General features: G+C 45.2%; 1 protein-coding gene across 1 annotated transcript; it reads right to left on the bottom strand.

Moving 5' to 3' along the window:
• Nucleotides 1-152: 152 nt before the first annotated feature.
• LOC110527379 (ephrin-A2-like) lies at nt 153-25,066 on the bottom strand. The gene is made up of 4 exons (XM_021608612.2): nt 23,401-25,066; nt 2,781-3,073; nt 1,958-2,023; nt 153-599 (listed from the first exon to the last, which is right to left on the bottom strand). Exons 1-4 carry the CDS (start codon nt 23,586-23,588, stop codon nt 466-468), a joined length of 681 nt encoding a protein of 226 aa, XP_021464287.2. The 5' UTR covers nt 23,589-25,066; the 3' UTR covers nt 153-465.
• Between the last annotated feature and the right edge of the window lie 161 nt (nt 25,067-25,227).

Consider the following 25,227-nt stretch of genomic DNA (forward strand, 5'->3'; position numbering starts at 1 on the left):
TGTCCATCAGAAGGCTTCTGAGTGTCAGATCAGAATCTGCACTTTGGAAGTCTAATTAACTGTCCATTTCAAATATAACCATGACATCATCTGTAGGACCAACTTCAATTAAATTATATGTGATCATGTAAACATAACAGAAACACCATCAGTTTAGTCAGTTCAGTCCAGATTCACAGTGGTCAGGCATGCGTGTGTCCAGCCAAGTACCACCACCCCCCATCCATGTCCCTTCAGACACCCAAGTGGGGTTAGGGTTAAGTTTAGACTAGGGGCTCTTCATCCATTAATTAGCCCAGGGGCTGTAAATGCTTGTCCTGGGGACCCACAGTGGTTTTTAATCCAGGACTGAAAGAGAGTTTCTCCCTGAGCGTGTGGGAGTTTGAGGGACAGCCAGCCAGGCAGTCCTACAGGCAGTCTTCCAGCAAAGACTCTGGTCTAGGTCTTGCTCCAGTGGAGGGGGGGTCACAGCGATGAGAGGAAGCCCAGTAGCAGTGAGGCCAGGCTGGGTATTAGGGCTGGGGCTAGCAGGGACTCTGGGCTCCAGTCTGCAGCTCCATCAGTCAGAAAGGGCTCTGGAGAGTCAAACCCTGAACTGCCTGGAACAGACAGAGAGAATGACAGCATGACTCAACAGAGAGCGAAAACACTGAAGTCTGAACAGACAGAGAGAATGACAGCATGACTCAACAGAGAGCGAAAACAGTGAAGTCTGAACAGACAGAAAGAAAACAACAGAACAGAGAGGACAGAAAACATCTGAAAGGAGAGATAGGACAGAATAGAACAGAGAGAAAGAGAAGGCCAGAACAATCTGAAAGGAGAGATGGGACAGAATCGAACAGAGAGAAAGAGAAGGCCAGAACCATCTGAAAGCGGAGAGAAAATGATAGAAGCATTTGAAAGTAGAGTGAAAGAAATCTAAACAACCAACTGATTGGAGAGAGAGAACAACAGAATGGAGAGAAAATTACTAAAATAGACAGAAAATAATAAGAAGAAAGTGTTGGAGTTCCAGATACAGCAAGAGAGAAAGAGTGTAGAAGAGAAAGAGAGAGAGGAGACTAATGTCGCCAAGACCTCAGCAGGGGATTTAAGCAACCTAATTACAGTTTAATACAGTTACACACACACAAACACACGCGCACACACACACACACACACACACACACACACACACACACACACACACACACACACACACACACACACACACACAGTGATAATTGTAGAATGTCTTTAAAAGAAGATGAGGTTTCTATGTCAGAGTCAGAAAAAAATTGTAATTACAGAGGAGAGGAGTCATGTCTCTATTAGGAACTACATTGAAAGGAGAGGAGTCATGTCTCTATTAGGAACTACATTGAAAGGAGAGGAGTCATGTCTCTATTAGGAACTACATTGAAAGGAGAGGAGTCATGTCTCTATTAGGAACTACATTGAAAGGAGTGGAGTCATGTCTCTATTAGGAACTACATTGAAAGGAGTGGAGTCATGTCTCCATTAGGAACTCAATTTAAAGGAGAGGAGTCATCTCTATTCGGAACTACATTTAAAGGAGAGTCATGTCTCTATTAGGAACTACATTGAAAGGAGAGTCATGTCTCTATTAGGAACTACATTTAAAGGAGAGTCATATCTCTATTAGGAACTACATTTAAAGGAGAGGAGTCATGTCTATTAGGAACTACATTTCAAGGAGAGGAGTCATGTCTATTAGGAACTACATTTCAAGGAGAGGAGTCATGTCTATTAGGAACTACATTTCAAGGAGAGGAGTCATGTCTATTAGGAACTACATTTCAAGGAGAGGAGTCATGCCTCTGTTAGGAACTAAATTAAATGGAGAGGAGTCATGTCTATTTTGGGAACTTAACTTAAAGGAGTGGAGTCATGTCTCTCTGTGTGTGTATGTGTGCGTGTGTGTGTGTGTGTTTGTAGTTAGAGCGTGACTTACCTGGGGGTCTGACATACACCTTCAGCCTCAGACACGGCCTCCCTACATGGTTGGGATGAGGAGACGCTGACAGAGAGAAAGAGGGAGGGAAAGAAAATGAGATGGAGATAGTTTGTAGTTTGCTATGTCGGTTACGCCACTGTGAATGGGGTTCAGGTTAGACCTGGGTGATCCCACTACATCTGGTGTCCATGGGGTTGAAAGGGAGATATATATATACACACACACACACACACACACACACACACACACACACACACACACACACACACACACACACACACAGAGTGAGAGGATAAGAAGAGCCAAGTTTGACCTCAGGGCAACATAAAAATCTGCTACTCAGAGGAAACTCTGCTACTCAGATACTTCCTCTGCCCTCCCTCCCTCTACATTTCTCTCGTTCCTCCTCTTCTCTCTCTCCTCGTAGCAGTAGTAATACATATACTAGTAGTTGTACTGTAGCAGTAAGAGGAGTAAATCCTAACTTACATTGAAGTCAAGAATTGTACTTCGTCATGCATTCATGTCAAATTCGACTTAAATGGACGTTTCGACTCACCCCATAATATGTTGTTGTTGTACTGCAGTACTACGACATATTTCTCACATTTATAGTAGTAGTACTGTAGTAGTGCAAGATATTACTCACATGTATAGTAGTAGTACTGTAGTAGTACAATATATTGCTCACATTTATAGTAGTAGTACTGTAGTAGTACAAGATATTACTCACATATTAGTTATATTGTAGTGGTAGTACTGTAGTACAAGATATTGCTCACATATTAGTTATATTGTAGTGGTACGATATATTACGCACAGATATAGTAGTATTCATGTCCTGGCCTGAACTCGAAGCCCAGGGAGAAAGGCGTAAACAGCTGGAACTTTTCTGAGAAGCGCAGGGGACCGTCAGGACCGGTAGGACGGTTGCACTCCCAGCGTTTGAACCCCCTCATCCTGTGTTGACAGGAAGTGTACCCTTCGTGGTTGACCATGAACAGGATATAGCGTTCCATTCGACCGTGAGCCGGAGGGCCGTTGGTGTAGAATGGACAGTAGATGTCGAGGTAGTCATTTATATTGACCGCAACCCTGTAGTCATGGTGGAACCTAGACCGCAACACAACAACATGGTTAAAACACTGCCACAACACAACCTCAACAAAACCACAGGGTTAGGATGGATTTACACTGCTTTCTCTTTCCATCTAGCGGTCCCTCTCTGTCTCTCGCTCTCTCTCTCTCTCTTTCTCTCTCTCCTTGCTTCTGTTTCTCTCTCTTCCACTCCTCATATCTCTCTCCAACTCCCTGTCCTCCACCATCTATATCCTCTATCCCCTCATATCTCCCCTCTCCCCCATCTGTTGTCTCTCTGTAAGCATTAATCAGAGTGCTCAACCACCGTGACCAAGCAGACACACACACACACACACACACACACACACATTACACAAAGATACAAACACATGCGCACAACTCTACTTTCTGCTGAAAATGTATGTGGGTCTTTCTATAAATAATGAGTGTGACATTGGGCAAAACATTTCTAAATGGTTTGAAACAAGATCAAAAGGATTTTCATGCAGTTCCACATCTATACTTAGAGGAATAAAAGGGAATAGATGCAAAGTAGCCCATTACTCCACCTATACAACAACACAGGACTAGGACTATACATCCTATAAGTAGCCCATTACTCCACCTATACAACAACACAGGACTAGGACTATACATCCTATAAGTAGCCCATTACTCCACCTATACAACAACACAGGACTAGGACTATACATCCTATAAGTAGCCCATTACTCCACCTATACAACAACACAGGACTAGGACTATACATCCTATAAGTAGCCCATTACTCCACCTATACAACAACACAGGACTAGGACTATACATCCTATAAGTAGCCCATTACTCCACCTATACAACAACACAGGGCTAGGACTATACATCCTTTAAGTAGCCCATTACTCCACCTATACAACAACACAGGGCTAGGACTATACATCCTATAAGTAGCCCATTACTCCACCTATACAACAACACAGGACTAGGACTATACATCCTTTAAGTAGCCCATTACTCCACCTATACAACAACACAGGGCTAGGACTATACATCCTATAAGTAGCCCATTACTCCACCTATACAACAACACAGGACTAGGACTATACATCCTTTAAGTAGCCCATTACTCCACCTATACAACAACACAGGACTAGGACTATACATCCTGTAAGTAGCTCATTACTCCACCTATACAACAACACAGGACTAGGACTATACATCCTATAAGTAGCCCATTACTCCACCTATACAACAACACAGGGCTAGGACTATACATCCTATAAGTAGCCCATTACTCCACCTATACAACAACACAGGACTAGGACTATACATCCTTTAAGTAGCCCATTACTCCACCTATACAACAACACAGGACTAGGACTATACATCCTATAAGTAGCTCATTACTCCACCTATACAACAACACAGGGCTAGGACTATACATCCTATAAGTAGCCCATTACTCCACCTATACAACAACACAGGACTAGGACTATACATCCTATAAGTAGCCCATTACTCCACCTATACAACAACACAGGGCTAGGACTATACATCCTATAAGTAGCCCATTACTCCACCTATACAACAACACAGGACTAGGACTATACATCCTTTAAGTAGCCCATTACTCCACCTATACAACAACACAGGACTAGGACTATACATCCTATAAGTAGCCCATTACTCCACCTATACAACAACACAGGGCTAGGACTATACATCCTATAAGTAGCCCATTACTCCACCTATACAACACAGGACTAGGACTATACATCCTGTAAGTAGCTCATTACTCCACCTATACAACAACACAGGACTAGGACTATACATCCTATAAGTAGCCCATTACTCCACCTATACAACAACACAGGACTAGGACTATACATCCTATAAGTAGCCCATTACTCCACCTATACAACAACACAGGGCTAGGACTATACATCCTATAAGTAGCCCATTACTCCACCTATACAACACAGGACTAGGACTATACATCCTGTAAGTAGCTCATTACTCCACCTATACAACAACACAGGACTAGGACTATACATCCTGTAAGTAGCTCATTACTCCACCTATACAACAACACAGGACTAGGACTATACATCCTATAAGTAGCCCATTACTCCACCTATACAACAACACAGGGCTAGGACTATACATCCTATAAGTAGCCCATTACTCCACCTATACAACAACACAGGACTAGGACTATACATCCTTTAAGTAGCCCATTACTCCACCTATACAACAACACAGGACTAGGACTATACATCCTATAAGTAGCTCATTACTCCACCTATACAACAACACAGGGCTAGGACTATACATCCTATAAGTAGCCCATTACTCCACCTATACAACAACACAGGACTAGGACTATACATCCTATAAGTAGCCCATTACTCCACCTATACAACAACACAGGGCTAGGACTATACATCCTATAAGTAGCCCATTACTCCACCTATACAACAACACAGGACTAGGACTATACATCCTTTAAGTAGCCCATTACTCCACCTATACAACAACACAGGACTAGGACTATACATCCTATAAGTAGCCCATTACTCCACCTATACAACAACACAGGGCTAGGACTATACATCCTATAAGTAGCCCATTACTCCACCTATACAACACAGGACTAGGACTATACATCCTGTAAGTAGCTCATTACTCCACCTATACAACAACACAGGGCTAGGACTATACATCCTATAAGTAGCCCATTACTCCACCTATACAACAACACAGGACTAGGACTATACATCCTTTAAGTAGGGTTCATACAGACACTGGCAAGTCTAATTCAATGATGTTCAAATCAAATGTGCAAAAGAAAAAGTATATTAAAAAAAAGTATATATAATTAGAATATTGATATTCTAATTATTATTATTACATTCTAAAATATGTGAGAATAATTTGGACATTACCTGACTAAATAGATTGTATGGATGCATGCATGACAATTTTTCAGTAGATGTTGTCGTCCTCATAACAACTGCACATGATTTTATGGCAACATAGTTGCGGCGGGAAACAAACGAAAGTGGCAAAAAATGATAAAAAAATGAAATCACAGATTATTATATGGGAGCAGGAGAATTTATAAATTGCTGCAATAATTAGGAATTTTCAAGCACCAAATTGAGGAAATTCTCAACTCATGGTAGGTGTCACGCCCTGACCGTAGATTGCGTTGTATGTTTCTATTGTTGTTTGGTCAGGGTGTGATTTGGGTTGGTATTCTATGTTTGTATGTCTAGGTTTTTGTATTTCTATGTTTCGGCCGGGTATGGTTCTCAATCAGGGACAGTAGTCTATCTTTGTCTCTGATTGGGAATCATACTTAGGTAGCCTGTTTTTCCACTTTAGTTGTGGGTAGTTGTATTTCTGTTCAGTGTTTGTTTCACCTTGCAGGACTGTTTCGGGTTTTCCTTTTGTTATTTTTGTATTCAGTGTTCAGTTCCTTAAAATAAAGATGAACACGTATCCCGCTGCATTTTGGTCTGACGATTCCTCTTCCGATGAAAGCCGTTACACAACTACCCACCACAAACGGACCAAGCAGCGGGCTAACAGGGAGCAGAGAGTGTTGGACTCATGGACATGGGAGGAGATATTGGACGGCAAGGGACCCTGGAGACAGGCTGGGGAATATCACCACCCGAAAGAGGAACTGGAGGCAGCTAAAGCTGAGCGGCGGCGATATGAGGTAAGGCAGCGTAACAGGCACGAGGGGCAGCCCCAAAGATTTTTTTGGAGGGGGCACACGGGGAGATTGGCGGAGTGCTGGCGGACTCCCCGTGCTTTATGAGTGCTATAGGCCAGCAAGTGGCATGCGAGAGTGGGCATCCAGCCAGGGCGGATTGTGCCAGCTCGGCGCATTTGGTCTCCGGTGCGCCGTTTCGGTCCAGGGTATCCTGCGCCGGCTCTGCGTACTGTGTCTCTGGGGCGTTGGGAGGGTGCAGTGCGCCCTATGCTTGCGCTCCGCCCGTGCCGGGCAAATGTGGGCATTGAGCCTAAGGGAGAGGTGCGATTGGTATGCACCAGATCTCCAGTGCTCCCCCGCAGCCCGGTTCGGCCTGTGCCTGCACTCTGGAGGGGCCGGGCTAAAGTGGTCATCCAGCCTGGAGGAGTGGTGCCAAGGCTGCGCACCAGAGCTCCAGTGCTCATCCACAGCCCGGTTAATCCAGTGCCTCCTCCACACACCAGGCCTCCTGTAGGTCTCCCCTCTCTCAGTCGCCTCCCTCCAGGTTCTACCTCCAGTCGGGAGCTGCCGGAGTCTCCCTCCAGTCGGGAGCTGCCGGAGTCTCCCTCCAGTCAGGAGCTGCCGGAGTCTCCCTCCAGTCGGGAGCTGCCGGAGTCTCCCTCCAGTCGGGAGCTGCCGGAGTCTCCCTCCAGTCGGGAGCTGCCGGAGTCTCCCTCCAGTCCGGAGCTGCCGGAGTCTCCCTCCAGTCCGGAGCTGCCGGAGTCTCCCTCCAGTCCGGAGCTGCCGGAGTCTCGACCATCAGTCCAGTGGCGTCCTCCAGTCCGGGGTCGACAGTGAGGGTTCCCACTCTACATGCATTACCGAAGTGGGCCGAGCCAGAAGTGGAGCCACCAGAGCCGCCACCACGGAGTAATGCCCACCATGACCCTACCCTAAGGGTTCAGGTTTTGCGGCCGGAGTACGCACCTTTGGGGGGTCCTGACCGTAGATTGCTTTATATGTTTCTATTGTTGTTTGGTCAGGGTGTGATTTGGGTTGGTATTCTATGTTTGTATGTCTAGGTTTTTGTATTTCTATGTTTCGGCCGGGTATGGTTCTCAATCAGGGACAGTAGTCTATCTTTGTCTCTGATTGGGAATCATACTTAGGTAGCCTGTTTTTCCACTTTAGTTGTGGGTAGTTGTATTTCTGTTCAGTGTTTGTTTCACCTTGCAGGACTGTTTCGGGTTTTCCTTTTGTTATTTTTGTATTCAGTGTTCAGTTCCTTAAAATAAAGATGAACACGTATCCCGCTGCATTTTGGTCTGACGATTCCTCTTCTGATGAAAGCCGTTACAGTAGCCATATTCTAGTACTTGAATTTCTGAGCTCCGAATTCATGTTCAAGTGGGCTACTTCAAGCCCCTTGTCGTTTAAAATGGCAGGTGTAACATGGAAAATAAAATGGATTTGTCATGTTATTTCATTACCAGATCATGTTGTGAATAAGCCCACTAGGCTATGTAATTTGTCGTCATTATATGCAGAATAATTAATAGGAAGAGTGTTGGGTGTTGCGCAACAGTCTATCTTACACAATTGCGCACAGCTAGACTCAGGAATGAGACACCAAAATATTCTGGACCTACAGTACCAGTCAAAGGTTTGGACACCTACTCATTCAAGGGTTTTTCTTTATTTTTACTATTTTCTACATTGTAGAATAATAGTGAAGACATCAAAACTATGAAATAACACATATGGAATCATGTAGCAACCCAAAAAGTGCTTTGAAGTAGTCAACCTTTGCCTTGATGACAGCTGTGCAAGCGCTTGGCCTTGTAGTGTATGATCCCCCCTTATACTGTATACTGAATCTTAATGTAATGACATGAAAATAAATTGTTATCAATGACATATTAACAAGTTGTCCAGTATAAGAAATCCTCACTGGTACCCTAGTTTATAGAAAGACCCGTGTGTGTGTGCTTCATTGTGTGTGTGTGCTTCATTGTGTGGGCGTGTGTGTGAAGGGTTTAGGTTGTGAGGATTTCTTCTCTAAAACAGAAACACAGCTTTTCTCCTCCAGTGGCCAAACCTTGCCCCCCACCGATCTAGAAATAGGCATCCGCTCAGGGGGAAACACACACAGACATCAAGTGACGCCCATAGCGTAGCAGCTCTGTTCCACTCTTTCCGTTTTCAACCCTGAGAATGAAAACCAATAGTAAAATGGGAAGATCTACACACATAGCTGGCCGGTCAAATAAATGCAACTCTCTAGCCTCATTGGGTTTCAAATAATCATGTTTTTATTTTGTTAATTTACTACCATTTATGTTCTTGACATTGCGAGCTATTCACTGGTGGAGATGTAAAAGTAATCTGAATAAGGGCTGGATTCAATCTAATCGCGCATTACACACAATGTTCCCACATGGCTCATTCAGAAATTACCTTTAAATGCCTGTCACGTCCTGACCATAGAAAGCTTTTGTTTTCTATGGTAGAGTAGGTCAGGGCGTGACTGGGGTTTGTTCTAGTTTATATTTTCTATGTTGGGTTCTAGGTTTATTTTCTATGTTGGTGATTTGAATGATTCCCAATTAGAGGCAGCTGGTTATCGTTGTCTCTAATTGGAGTTCATACTTAAGTAGCATTTTTTCCACCTGTGGGTTATGGGATATTGTTTATGTTTAGTTGCCTGTTAGCACTGCATTGTCGTCACAGTTCGTTTATTCTTTATTGTTTAGTTTTTTTTCTAAGTTTCACTTTCGAATAAATCATGTGGAACTCTACGTACGCTGCTCCTTGGTCCGACATTCATTCCAACGAACTTGACAGAATATCCCATCAACAAAGGGCCAAGCAGCGTGCCCTGGAGGAGATCAGGGAGAGAACATCCTTGACTTGGGATGAAATAATGGCAGGGAACAAGAGCCTGCCATGGAAGCAACGAAGGAGGGACAGTGACGAAGTCGGGGAGGAAGGCCACAGAAACCCCAATACATTTTTTGGGAGGGGTCACATGGAGCAGTCGGCGGTGCCGAGGAGTGAACCAGAGCCAGTCTGGGAAAAGAGGGAGAATTTGGAGGAGAGAGAAATGGGAGAGTTGTTGAGTTAGTGGAGGATGCACGGATTTTGCCCTAAGGAACGTGTTGTCAGTTTGGTGCCACCTGAGTCAGCTCTCCGTACTCGTCCTGAGAAGTGTGTTAAAGTTCCGGAACAATTGATGCCGGCTATACGCACCAGGTCTCCAGTGCACCTTCACAGCCCGGTACGTCCTGTGCCTGCTCCTCACACTTTCCCTGAAGTGCGCCTCCCCAGTCCAGTACGTTCTGTTCCTTCTCCCCGCACTCGCCCTGAAGTGCGTATCATCAGTCCGGTGCCACCTGTACCTGCCCCACGCATCAGGCTTCCAGTGCACCTCCCCAGTCCAGTACGTCCTGTGCCTCCTCCCCGCACTCGCCCTGAAGTGTGTATCATCAGTCCGGCGCCACCTGTACCTGCCCCACGCATCAGGCTTCCAGTGCGCCTCCCCAGTCCAGTACGTCCTGTGCCTCCTCCCCGCACTCGCCCTGAAGTGCGTGTCACTAGTCCGGTGCCATCTGTACCGGCCCCACCTATCAGGCGTCCAGTGCGCCTCCCCAGTCCAGTACATCCTGTGCCTGCTCTGCGCGCTCGCCCTGAGGTGCGTGTCACCAGCCCGGTACCACCAGTGCCGGCCCCACGCACCAGGCTTCCTGCGACGACACCCAGTCCAGAGCTTCCGGCGACAGTTCCCAGTCCAGAGCTTCCGGCGACGTTTCACAGTCCGGAACCTCCTGAGACGGTCCACGGTCCGGAACCTCCTGAGACTTTCCACGGTCCGGAACCTCCTGAGACTTTCCACGGTCCGGAACCTCCTGAGACGGTCCACGGTCCGGAACCTCCTGAGACGGTCCACGGTCCGGAACCTCCTGCGACGGTCAACGGTCCGGAACCTCCAGCTCCATGGCTGGAGCCTTCCCCTGCGCCGATGCCCAGTCCAGGCACAGCGTCCAGTCCAGCTCCATGGCAGAAGCCCTCCTCTGTGCCGATGCCCAGTCCAGACACGGCGTCCCGTCCCGCTCCTTCCTCGGCATCTAGGTCCAGTCCAGGCACAGTGTTCAGCCTGGGTCCATGGCTGGATCCGCGGGATGAGCTGGTTCTTCGGCCCGCACCAGAGCCGCCACCGGCGCTAGACACACCCCTAACCCTCTCTTTTTGTTTCAGGTTTTGCGGTCGGAGTCCGCACCTTTGGGGGTGGGGGTTGGTACTGTCACGTCCTGACCATAGAAAGCTTTTATTCTAGGTTTATTTTCTATGTTGGTGATTTGCATGATTTCCAATTAGAGGCAGCTGGTTATTGTTGTCTCTAATTGGAGATCATACTTAAGTAGCATTTTTTTCACCTGTCGGTTATGGGATATTATTTATGTTTAGTTGCCTGTTAGCACTGCATTGTCGACACAGTTTATTTATTCTTTATTGTTTCGTTTTTTTCTAAGTTTCACTTTCTAATAAATAATGTGGAACTCTACTTACGCTGCACCTTGGTCTGACATTCATTCCAACGAACGTGACAATGCCAAGCGTGTTTCAATGTGCGAACGGATTGAATCCCGGCCTAAGTATATTCTGTTACATACCCAATATTGGGGGTGAGTTAGAGAGAGTAGCCTAACAGGGATGATTGAGATAGTAACAGGACTGACTGACTATTGTAACTGGACTGATTGAGATAGTAACGACTGACTGAGCTATAACAGGGATGATTGGATGGGTTACATTATTGATAGAGATATTGACAGCACTAATTGAGATAGTAACATGATTTATAGAGATATTGACAGCACTAATCGAGATAGTAACATGATTGATAGAGATATTGACAGCACTAATCGAGATAGTAACATGATTGATAGAGATATTGACAGCACTAATCGAGATAGTAACATGATTGATAGAGATATTGACAGCACTAATCGAGATAGTAACATGATTGATAGAGATATTGACAGCACTAATCGAGATAGTAACATGATTGATAGAGATATTGACAGCACTAATCGAGATAGTAACATGATTGATAGAGATATTGACAGCACTAATCGAGATAGTAACATGATTGATAGAGATATTGACAGCACTAATCGAGATAGTAACATGATTGATAGAGATATTGACAGCACTAATCGAGATAGTAACATGATTGATAGAGATATTGACAGCACTAATCGAGATAGTAACATGATTGATAGAGATATTGACAGCACTAATCGAGATAGTAACATGATTGATAGAGATATTGACAGCACTAATCGAGATAGTAACATGATTGATAGAGATATTGACAGCACTAATTATAAATAATTATATAAAGCTAAAGAGACTTAAAGCGTATAAATAAATATTTTTCTTGTTAACAAAATAGAGTGTTGGGCAGAAGGGTAAGCTATATTCTGAATAATTCACATTAAACACACACACACACACACACAGGGTAAGCTCTTGTGTGAATTATTCAGGTCAGCCAAACTGTTGCTGCTGTTGGCTGTGCTGTGTAGCTGTTTCATATTTAATGGTCCTTTTGATGTGTATTAATTAACTACTGCTAGCTCTGCTGTTTCTCTTCCTTTAAACACACACACACACAAAGACACACCTCCTTAGCCTGTGGGCCTAATGGCGAGATGAAAGAGAGGAAAGAGGAGGAGGACGGGGGAGGAAGAGAGACTAACTAACCCTCAACTAACTGATACAGGAGTAGCTAGGAGAGGTTGTGTCGTTAAGAAGCGATGTGTGTGTGTTCCTCTGGCGCTCTCATTTTAATCCTTGTATAGGGGTTGTGGTGGGAATCTGCACACCATGCTAAATCGATACACACCCTTTCACTTTAAAGAGAGTGTGTGCCTGTGTGTCCCCACCTTAGTATGCAGCTCAGACTCAGACATAGCGGGGGAATATTTGGACTGGGGGGGGGGGTTACATAAGACAGACACTTAAGTGGTTTTGACCTTGGTTACAACCCCCTCATACACACACACACACACACACACAAGCACACAGTCACTCACACACACACACAGTCACACACACAGTCTCACACACACAGTAACACACATAGTCACACAGTCACACACACTCGCACAGTACACACACACACACTGAACTTTATTTTAAGCACTGAGTGCATACATGAAGGCAGTGTGTGTGTGTTAATGTAGATTAAGAGCCTGAAAGAGGACACATTGAACTGAGGGAAACAGGGGACCATATCCTTTATTCCCCCCTTCTCTCTATTCTTGCCTTCCCCTCCTTTTCCTCTAGGTCTTATCATTCCCCTTCTCTTTCAATGATCCTCTCCACTTTCCTGCCATCTCCTTCTCTCCTCCATATCCTTCTCTTTCCTCCATCTCCTTCTCTTTCTCCTTCTCTTTCCTCCTCTTCTCTTCCATCCATCTCCTTCTCTTTCCTCCTCTTCTCTTCCCTCCTCTTCTCTTCCCTCTATCTCCTTCTCTTTCCTCCATATCCTTCTCTTTCCTCCTTCTCTTCTCTTCCCTCCTTCTTTTCCCTCCATATCTTTCTCTTTCCTCCATATCCTTCTCTTTCCTCCTTCTCTTCTCTTCCCTCCTTTTCCCTCCATAACCTTCTCTTTTTTCCATATCCTTCTCTTTCCTCCTTCTCTTATCTTCCCTCCTCTTTCCTCCTTCTCTTCTATTTCCTCCATCTCCATCTCTTTCCTCCATATCCTTCTCTTTCCTCCTTCTCTTATCTTCCCTCCTCTTTCCTCCTTCTCTTCTATTTCCTCCATCTCCTTCTCTTTCCTCCATATCCTTCTATTTCCTCCATCTCCTTATCTTCCCTCCTTCTCTTTCCTCCTTCTCTTCTATTCTCTTCCCTCCTTCTCTTCTCTTTCCTCCTTCTCTTCTCTTCCCTCGTATTTCCTCCTTCTCTTCCCTCCATCTCCTTCTCTACCCTCCATCTCCTTCTCTACCCTCCATCTCCTTCTCATTCCTCCATCTTCTGTTTTCTTTTTCTTACTAGTTGTCCTTCCTCTTCTCTAAACAGTTCCTTTTCACCACCTCTCACTCCATCCCTCAGTAAAAAAGATCAGACAGGCTGTTTGCTCTCTCTCTCCCTCTCACTCCCCCTCTCTCTTTCTCTCTCTCTCTTTCTGGCAGGATGACAGCTCTCACTCGTCCCAGGGCAGGCCCTTATGTAAACAGCCCCATCGCACTCAGGCTGTGTGTGTGTATGTGTGTGTGTGTGTAAACCCTCTCATTACCATATCAAAGCCTGTGATCGCTCCTCTCCTCCCAGTGTTAGAGTGGCATATTAATAGTTGTGTAGGTTAAACTTCCAGATAAAGCAGGCTGATGAAGGTTAGCTCCCTCTGTTTGAAAGAGTTCACTTACTTGCATTTCCCTGCGGTGTGTGTGTGTGTGTGTTTTTTTGTCGATTGAAGAATATGATACAGGACTGGGCTTTGATTGGCTGACAGATTTGATTGGCTGACAGATTCATCTTTTGATTGGTCCTACCCCGAGGCTCTCAGATGACCTTCAGCAACTTTCTCAACTTTTTTTCTCATCCAGCACTTCTCTCCTCTCAAATCCCTCTACACTCCCCTCTCACATCCCTCTACACTCCCCTCTCACATCCCTCTACACTCTCCTCTCACATCCCTCTACACTCTCCTCTCACATCCCTCTACACTCTCCTCTCTTATCCCTCGACACTCTCCTCTCACATCCCTCTACACTCTCCTCTCATATCCCTCTACACTCTCCTCTTTTATCCCTCTACACTCTCCTCTCACATCCCTCTACACTCTCCTCTCACATCCCTCTATACTGTCCTCTCACATCCCTCTATACTCTCCTCTCACATCCCTCTACACTCTCCTCTCACATCCCTCTACACTCTCCTCTCACATCCCTCTACACTCTCCTCTCACATCCCTCTACACTCTCCTCTCACATCCCTCTACACTCTCCTCTTTTATCCCTCTCTCCTCTCTGGACTAGTTTTGTATGGTACTACCCCTCCCGGGTATGAGAGGGTTGGGGAAGCTTATTGAAATAAATTGACTTAAAGTATGTAACTGCTCCAGTGATTTTGATGCAATTGAAATATTGAATCTCACAGTAGATGCTTCACATTTGTCTGATTGACTGACGACTAACTAACTGATTAACCAACTGACATAAACATAAGAGTTTTCCCCTCATTCCTGCCCCACCCATCTCTCTCTCTCTCTCTCCCTCCATCCCTCTCTCCACCCACCCATCCTCATGTGTGTCTACTGTAGTAGCCTGACTTAATCACTCAAAGCTGGAAAACACTTAGAGGCTCTTCACTAAATCCATATCGAACACACACACACATCCATATCAAAATGAGGTTATATTTGCGGGCAGTTTGCCACATCTTTGATCAATAATATAATTTCTGTTTTATTAATAACTCCAAACACTGACATGCCCCGTAAGCACTTTACCAGAAAACAAGCAACCATAACCCCCTTCTGCCCCCAACCCTTTACCAGACAATCACCACCCCAACCCTTTACCAGACAACCACCACCCCAACCCTTTACCAGACAACCACCAACACAAGCCTTTACCAGACAATCACCACCCCAGCCCTTTACCAGACAATCACCACCCCAACCCTTTACCAGACAATCACCACCCCAACCCTTTACCAGACAACCACCACCCCAACCCTTTACCAGACAACCACCAACACAAGCCTTTACCAGACAATCACCACCCCAGCCCTTTACCAGACAATCACCACTCCAACCCTTTACCAGACAATCACCACCACAACCCTTTACCAGACAATCACCACCCCAGCCCTTTACCAGACAACCACCAACCAAACCCTTTACCAGACAACCACCACCCCAACCCTTTACCAGACAACCACCAACACAAGCCTTTACCAGACAATCACCACCCCAGCCCTTTACCAGACAATCACCACCCCAACCCTTTACCAGACAATCACCACCCCAACCCTTTACCAGACAACCACCAACACAAGCCTTTACCAGACAATCACCACCCCAGCCCTTTACCAGACAATCACCACTCCAACCCTTTACCAGACAATCACCACCACAACCCTTTACCAGACAATCACCACCCCAGCCCTATACCAGACAACCACCAACCAAACCCTTTACCAGACAATCACCACCCCAACCCTTTACCAGACAATCACCACCCCAGCCCTTTACCAGACAATCACCACCCCAACCCTTTACCAGACAACCACCACCCCAACCCTTTACCAGACAATCACCACCCCAGCCCTTTACCAGACAATCACCACCCCAACCCTTTACCAGACAATCACCACCCCAACCCTTTACCAGACAATCACCAACCCTTTACCAGACAACCACCAACCAAACCCTTTACCAGACAATCACCATCCCAACCCTTTACCAGACAATCACCACCCCAACCCTTTACCAGACAATCACCACCCCAACCCTTTACCAGACAATCACCATCCCAACCCTTTACCAGACAATCACCACCCCAACCCTTTACCAGACAATCACCAACACAAGCCTTTACTAGACAATCACCACCACAACCCTTTATCAGACAATCACCAACCCTTTACCAGACAATCACCACCCCAACCCTTTACCAGACAATCACCACCCCAACCCTTTACCAGATAAGCACCACCCCAACCCTTTACCAGATAAGCACCAACACAACCCTTTACCAGACAATCACCACCCCAACCCTTTATCAGACAATCACCAACCCTTTACCAGACAATCACCACCCCAACCCTTTACCAGACAATCACCACCCCAACCCTTTACCAGATAAGCACCACCCCAACCCTTTACCAGATAAGCACCAACACAACCCTTTACCAGACAATCACCACCCCAACCCTTTACCAGACAACCACCACCCCAACCCTTTACCAGACAATCACCACCCCAACCCTTTACCAGATAAGCACCACCCCAACCCTTTATCAGACAATCACCAACACAAGCCTTTACTAGACAATCACCACCACAACCCTTTATCAGACAATCACCAACCCTTTACCAGACAATCACCACCCCAACCCTTTACCAGACAATCACCACCCCAACCCTTTACCAGATAAGCACCACCCCAACCCTTTACCAGATAAGCACCAACACAACCCTTTACCAGACAATCACCACCCCAACCCTTTATCAGACAATCACCAACCCTTTACCAGACAATCACCACCCCAACCCTTTACCAGACAATCACCACCCCAACCCTTTACCAGACAATGACCACCCCAACCCTTTACCAGACAATGACCACCCCAACCCTTCAGACAATCACCACCTATAGAGGATTCTCTAACCAGACAACCAGCATCTATAGAGTATTCTCTAACCAGACAACCAGCATCTATAGAGTATTCTCTAACCAGACAACCAGCATCTAGAGGATTCTCTAACCAGACAACCAGCATCTATAGAGTATTCTCTAACCAGACAACCAGCATCTATAGAGGATTCTCTAACAAGACAACCAGCATCTATAGAGGATTCTCTAACCAGACAACCAGCATCCTTTCTAACCCATTTGTCTGTCTCACTGTATAAACTTCCTCTTTTTCTCATCAAATGATTTAACACATTTCTAATTTTAACCCTCTTATGTCTCTCAGCTTTCTCTACTGAAATGTCGTCTTGAGGATTAATAAAGTATGAACCTATCAGCCTATACATTTGAAAGTCTAAGTGATTTGACGGTAGTTTAGAGAAAGGCATTTGGCTAATAACACTTATCAATGTCTATGTACAAAACATAGAACATTTCGAAATAATTTGACAGTGTAGATGGATCATTAATACATTATTTATCTGACTGTGTAGAGAAAAAAAAGTATAAATGATTTGTAGAGCACAGGATTACAGCCGAGGTTCGTGTGTGTGTGTGTGTGTGGTGGGGGGGAGTAGAGCTAGGCTTAGAGACTAATGTGGAAGCATTACAGGAGATGTTCTTCTTCACAGCTGAAACATGTTAAAGCTGAACATTTGCGAAATAGCACAGTGCACGAATGCACCTGAATGAGGCTGGCAGAGAGAACATGAATTATACATCCAGGCAGTCTCTCCGAATTAGTGAGAAAGAAGGAGGGAGAGAGAGATTGTGCCTCATCACCTCAAAACTAATAAAGACAGCAGTGTGTGTTGAGGGGGGGTTAATTCCCTCTCTCCACAACCAGAGAGAAAACAGTCTTTGAACTTTGAACCAATGAGGAGATGTTGCTGGGAGCATTTCCCTCACCAGCTGTGGCTCGCACAAACACACACACACACACACCCACACACACCTGAAAACATCTCTCTCATACATACAGTGCCTTGCGAAAGTATTCGGCCCCCTTGAACTTTGCGACCTTTTGCCACATTTCAGGCTTCAAACATAAAGATATATAACTGTATTTTTTTGTGAAGAATCAACAACAAGTGGGACACAATCATGAAGTGGAACGACATTTATTGGATATTTCAAACTTTTTTAACAAATCAAAAACTGAAAAATTGGGCGTGCAAAATTATTCAGCCCCCTTAAGTTAATACTTTGTAGCGCCACCTTTTGCTGTGATTACAGCTGTAAGTCGCTTGGGGTATGTCTCTATCAGTTTTGCACATCGAGAGACTGAATTTTTTTCCCATTCCTCCTTGCAAAACAGCTCGAGCTCAGTGAGGTTGGATGGAGAGCATTTGTGAACAGCAGTTTTCAGTTCTTTCCACAGATTCTCGATTGGATTCAGGTCTGGACCATAAAGGCCAGATTTGTGCAATATACGACTGATTGTTGTCCTATGGACAGAGTCTCCCACCTCAGCTGTAGATCTCTGCAGTTCATCCAGAGTGATCATGGGCCTCTTGGCTGCATCTCTGATCAGTCTTCTCCTTGTATGAGCTGAACGTTTAGAGGGACGGCCAGGTCTTGGTAGATTTGCAGTGGTCTGATACTCCTTCCATTTCAATATTATCGCTTGCACAGTGCTCCTTGGGATGTTTAAAGCTTGGGAAATATTTTTGTATCCAAATCCGGCTTTAAACTTCTTCACAACAGTATCTCGGACCTGCCTGGTGTGTTCCTTGTTCTTCATGCTTTTAACGGACCTCTGAGACTATCACAGTGCAGGTGCATTTATACGGAGACTTGATTACACACAGGTGGATTGTATTTATCATCATTAGTCATTTAGGTCAACATTGGATCATTCAGAGATCCTCACTGAACTTCTGGAGAGATTTTGCTGCACTGAAAGTAAAGGGGCTGAATAATTTTGCACACCCAATTTTTCAGTTTTTGATTTGTTAAAAAAGTTTGAAATATCCAATAAATGTCGTTCCACTTCATGATTGTGTCCCACTTGTTGTTGATTCTTCACAAAAAAATACAGTTTTATATCTTTATGTTTGAAGCCTGAAATGTGGCAAAAGGTCGCAAAGTTCAAGGGGGCCGAATACTTTAGCAAGGCACTGTACAAGTATTTTCACTCTAACTGTGTTACTCTCACAGATGTAGACAGCAAGAAAAACTTCAGAATGATAAGCTATCACAATCCCTTTCCATACACACACACACACAATAATGCTTAAAGTTAGTGGTTGGTCACCATGAGTAAACACACCCAAAGCATGGATTACAGTCTGTCCTTGTCCATAGGACCTCTTTCAGGGTAAGGAAACTAATAAGGCATTTAATCATTTGGGTGAACTATCCCTTTAAGAAGCCCAGCGTAAAGCTGTTAGTAATGTTAGAAGGTAGCTGCACCGCCACTTTCTCAGCAGTCTAGTTTTTATGACCGACCCAGTTTAGAACAGTGCACCATCTCTAACACACACACACAAAGACACACATTTCTGAGATCTGGAAAGAAGACAGAAGTGTGCGTTTGAAGTGTGTGTGATCAAAGAGTGAGTATGCAGCTCCACAGCCGTACGCCACAACTCATACCTCACACATTCCTCCTGTAACTCCTCCTGTAATCTCTTTATCTCCCCTGTCTTTGTCCCCGCCTTTCTTATAGTCTATTTCTCTACTTCTTTCCTTTCTCACTCCTGTCATTTCATTGTTGTGTGTGTGGGTGGGCGTGCGTCTGTGTCGAATACCTTCTTTCCATCTCTTATGTTTCTATGTAATATTGAATGTTTCCATCTAATATCTCTAGTATATTGTGTTTCTAATACAGTACACCAGATATCTTCTATCTTTGACATCTACTATCAGGTATTGTATAGATCAATAAAAACAAAGAAGGCTATGAAGTTACCAGTATAATGTGTGTCCCTCAGTGTTATTTCATTGGTGTTACTGCCTTGAAAATCAATGATTAGAAAGATATACGAGGACCTTGAGCATTCTCTCCAGTGGCAAACTGTTATCGGGGAGGGGTCTATATTAAATAAAATGATTAGCTAAACACACCCTTTTAGTACGTCATACATTTGAGGATTCAGTTAATCATGTGGTGTGTCTAAATCCAAAGTACCACTTGGTGTTAGTAAATTGATATGAAGGGAAATAACATTGTGAGCAAAATTATAAATCATATCACTTCGGTACATTCTTTTTAAAGGATTGATGACCTTAGATTTCAGCATTTGTGGTCTCCATTTCAGAAAAAGCTTAACATAAAATGTCTGATTGTGTAACGATGTGCGCTGAGAGTCGGGAAGCAAGTTCAGGGAGTGAGTGTTTTAATAAATAAACGCAACTAAAACCAAGAAACACAAACGACGCACAGGCATGACACTGGAACAGAAACAATGGCGCCTGGGGAAGGAACCAAAGGGAGTGACATATATAGGGAAGGTAATCAGGGAGGTGTTGGAGTCCAGGAGAGTCTGATGAGGCGCTGGTGCGCATAACGATGGTGACAGGTGTGCACCATAACGAGCAGCCTGGTGACCTAGACGTCGGAGAGGGAGCACACGTGACACATTGGGGTTACCCTCATTGGTGTTAATACTCCTACTGGTGACACAATGTTATCATAATGGTAAACGTTATTTAAAGTCATTAAGGTACCATGTTAGTTGATTTAGAATGAGAAGATGTAACTAAATACATTGAAATAAATACACATCTAGAAGAATGAAGTACTTTTTTCCCCAAAGTGCCATGCCCAAATGTCACCGTAATTCAAGAAGGACCTGTCAGTGAAGCGAGATCAGATTAAGAATAAGGGGATATTTCAGACAAGTGCCTCCATCTTTTAAAACATATCATGAGTGGTGATGTGATTGCAATATCAAACACACACACCACTAAAAACAGAGATTTCCTGACAAAGTTTGCTGAGTGAAAGTTGTTCCGAGTCCTTAAATGTTTTATAGACGTTTAACATCACCTGTGAAGCTAAACCATGTGGAAAACAGATCGTGTACACCAGCAAAACATCTCTTCCTGTCTCTCTCCACATAATTTCTCTCATCCACATCTCGCTTCACAACTCTTCTCCTTCTCTCCTTACAACTTCTGTCTCCCTCCCTCTCTCTCTGTAAAAATGGTGTACTGAGAGCGCACACACACACACACACACACACACACACACACACACACACACACACACACACACACACACACACACACACACACACACACACACACACACACACACACACACACACACACACACACACACACACACACACACACACACACACACACACACACACACACACACACACACACACACACCACCCCCCACCCCCCCCAGAAGCTTTGATTACTGTATTGTAATCAAGTCAGAGACGTTAAAGGCTTTTGTTGTCTTGTCTCCTGTTTCTTTTCTGTTGTTTAGAAGTGTTTGTCATAATTGGTGTACATCAGTCATAGTGGGAATTAAAGGTAGACAGACACAGACAGAGAAAGAAACAGACAGACAGGAAGACAGGCAGACAGAGGCTGTTTCATGTCGAACAGAGAAAACAGTAAGATAGAGAGACAGGCAGACACACACACTAACACACAGAGGTTTGCTGTTACATGTAAGTGTATAGTAAAGATGTGTGTGTCAGAACAAACTGAAAGATATATCTGTTTATGTCACAGGGGACAGTAGAGAAAGTGTGTGTGTGTGTGTGTGTGTGTGTGTGTGTGTGTGTTGGGGGACAAGGTCAAGACAGATACATGGATGTGAATGTGCCACAGGGGACAGGAGAGACTGCGCATGGCTAAGTCTGTGTGTCTGACACAGTTGCGTGGAGACTAGGCCTTTCTGCGCACACAGACACACACCCTTTTCAGTCTCTCTCTGAGGACATCCATCCCATAGCATGAAACCCTCTGCAACCATCATTAGGGACCTCTGGAGGAGGATGGGGAGAAAACAGGATGGGGAGAAAACAGGATGGGGAGAAAACAGGATGGGGAGACAACGGGATGGGGAGACAACGGGATGGGGAGAAAACAGGATGGGGAGAAAACGGGATGGGGAGACAACGGGATGGGGAGACAACGGGATGGGGAGAAAATGGGATGGGGAGAAAACAGGATGGGGAGAAAACAGGATGGCGAGAAAACAGGATGGGGAGGAACAGGATGGGGAGAAAACGGGATGGGGAGAAAACGGGATGGGGAGAAAATGGGATGGGGAGAAAACAGGATGGCAAGGAAATGGGACGGGGAGGAAAAGAGAGGAGAAGAATATAATTACTTTGAAGGATCAACCCTGGGATTAGATTTGGCTATTCTCTGAGGCTAGAGAGACAGGATGTGTGTGTGTTTCGCAAAAACAAAGCTGTGTGTGTGTGTGGTTTGAAACTTATCTCCTGTTAATTTGTTTCTGTATAAACAAACTTTTCCATCAACCTCCCATCACACATTAATTCAGCGATACAACAATAGCATTGCACAAACAAAGCATGTTGTCTGATGTAGCACGTTGACAGAGGGAGGAGGGGAAGAGCAGAGTGAGAGGGAAAAAATAAGGAAAGAGAGGAGAGAGAGAGGAGAGTCTTCCTCCTTGCCTGTTAAATATTTGAGCACTTGTGGAGAGACAGGGCTGTTAGCTGAACTAAATCAGCAGCGTCAGTGTGTGTGTGTTGCAGGGGGAGACAGGGCTGTTAGCTGAACTAAATCAGCAGCGTCAGTGTGTGTGTGTGTGTTGCAGGGGGAGACAGGGCTGTTAGCTGAACTAAATCAGCAGCGTCAGTGTGTGTGTGTGTTGCAGGGGGAGACAGAGCTGTTAGCCGGTTAGTGGTAATTCAACCGTGATAGAGTGGGAGCACTTTCACTGTTTATATATGTACCTGAGAGAGAGAGAAGGGATGGAGGGAGGGAGAGGGAGGCTGTCCAGTCTGTCAGAATTCATTAGACTGACAGAGCGAGGCTGCTCTGCACCATGTCAATGAGACCCAGCTAACCACAGCAGTGTGCGTGTGTGTGTGTGTTTGCGTGTGTCTATCCCCTATACTCAATAACTAGAGAGGGAGGCAGAATGAAAGGGGGAGGCATGATGCCCTCATTGTCTATCAGAGACAAAAGGAGCTTTCAGCTCAATTATAGCATCCACACACACACACACACACACACACACACACACACACACACACACACACACACACAGAGTATCATCCTACCTGGGGTTCGTGCTGTTCCAGTAGACAGCATGGTGGTCGAAGATGATCTGGTCTTCAGCCCAGACGGACAGACAGGAAGACAGGACGGTCAGACACATCAGAACCACCTGCGTCACACACGTACACACACTCCTCTGACCAGGCCGAGCCGTCCAGCTCACACTCCTCCAACCAGTTACACACATCATAGTGTCCACTTGAAGTCTGCTTGTTAGATCCACCTCCACAGTAGTGTTCGCTGGTTATGTTAGCTTACAGTTGAGTTGGAATATCCAGTACATGGACCGTCTCAATCAGTGTCTGGGCATTCAAAGATCCCAGTCCATTCCGATTGCTCCAGCCTGTTAGTGGAAACAGGGTGGCAGAGGTCGTAGTGGGCAGGACTTTGAATCCAGGACTTTGTAATGCGGTTTGGATCCAGGTGTGTTGTTTTGGCGTGTTTTTGTTTACGAACCTTATCCTGACCCTTGAACACTTTGCTAGCATGCCTAAAGCTAACCTTACCCTAACCAATCGCTAGCATGCCCAAACCTAACCTGTTGCGCTTGCATGTTGCACAAATCATTCAATCTCAATCAATACATGAAGAGTGTCTATGTTCTTGCCAGGGTCTGAGACTTGTCCTCCCATTGTACAACATGTGCTCCCCTGAATATGACATCCAAACTAGTGACTTTCATTCTCCTGAATCCACGCGTTTATCTTAAGTCCACTGTCTGTTCATTGATGATTGATTACAGTGATTGTTATTATTTGACATATTTCTGTATTTCTATCAATACTGGCGTTGATGCATTATCAGCCATCTCACGATGTCGTCCTCTCTCTTTCGATCACACACCATCAGTACAAATAGAAACCTCTTCTCTCCACTCCTCTCCTCCACTCCACAAAGAGACGCGAAGCCAAATCCAATCTGGGTTTAATGTCATCCGGGGACCAAACATCCTGACTTCCCTCAACTCGCTGGGACTGAACTGTCTTCAGTAAGATATATATTGGTTCGTAACAGTTTCCTCAGGGAGTTGTTTTGGTACTGAACACTTTCTTCAGTGAGACATGTTCCGGTGCTGAACAGTTTCTTCAGTAAGAAATTATGTTTTGGTGCTGAAGGTTCCTCTGTAAGATGTTTCGGTACTGACCAGTTTCCCCACGAACAGATTCTGTTTCAGTACTGACCAGTTACTCCAGTAACAGATTCTGTTTTGGTGCTGACCAGTTTCTATCTGGTCCTGAACACCTCCCTTTATTAAGGGAGGTCCATTTGAATATTCTTCAGATGTCCGTTCAGGTCAATAAACCACGACAGGTTAATCGTTTCCTCAGTGAGAGTGGCTGGTTGGGTCCTGTTATTGCTGCTCGTTTTTATCAGAGATCACCAGCTATCACGCTCTTCCCGTCCGAAGTTCCTCTTCTGTCTGTTTCTGCTGATTTGGATGTAAAATTCAATTCGGCTTCATGGTCCACACTCCACAATGTTCTTTACGGATCAACACACAGAGACTGGCAGAGACACACACACAGACTGGCAGAGACACACTCTGGCAGAGAGACAGACCGACAGAGTGAATAACGTGGCGATCCTTCCAACAGTCTCTCATGGTGACAACACTCCTCGTGGTGAATCTGATTCTCAGCTCCCGCTGCTGCCAGAATCTCCTCACTGCTCGTTTTCACCTCCTTCTCTCCCTCCCTCCCTCCCTCCCTCCCTCCCTCCCTTTCCCCATCCTCCCTCTCCCCTCCCTCCCTCTCCCCATCCTCCCTCTCCCCATCCTCCCTCCCTTTCTCCCTCCCTCCTTCCCTTTCCCCATCCTCCCTCTCCCCTCC

The sequence above is a fragment of the Oncorhynchus mykiss genome, chromosome 7 (genome assembly GCF_013265735.2).
Source record: "Oncorhynchus mykiss isolate Arlee chromosome 7, USDA_OmykA_1.1, whole genome shotgun sequence".
In the NCBI taxonomy this organism is placed as follows: domain Eukaryota; kingdom Metazoa; phylum Chordata; class Actinopteri; order Salmoniformes; family Salmonidae; genus Oncorhynchus; species Oncorhynchus mykiss.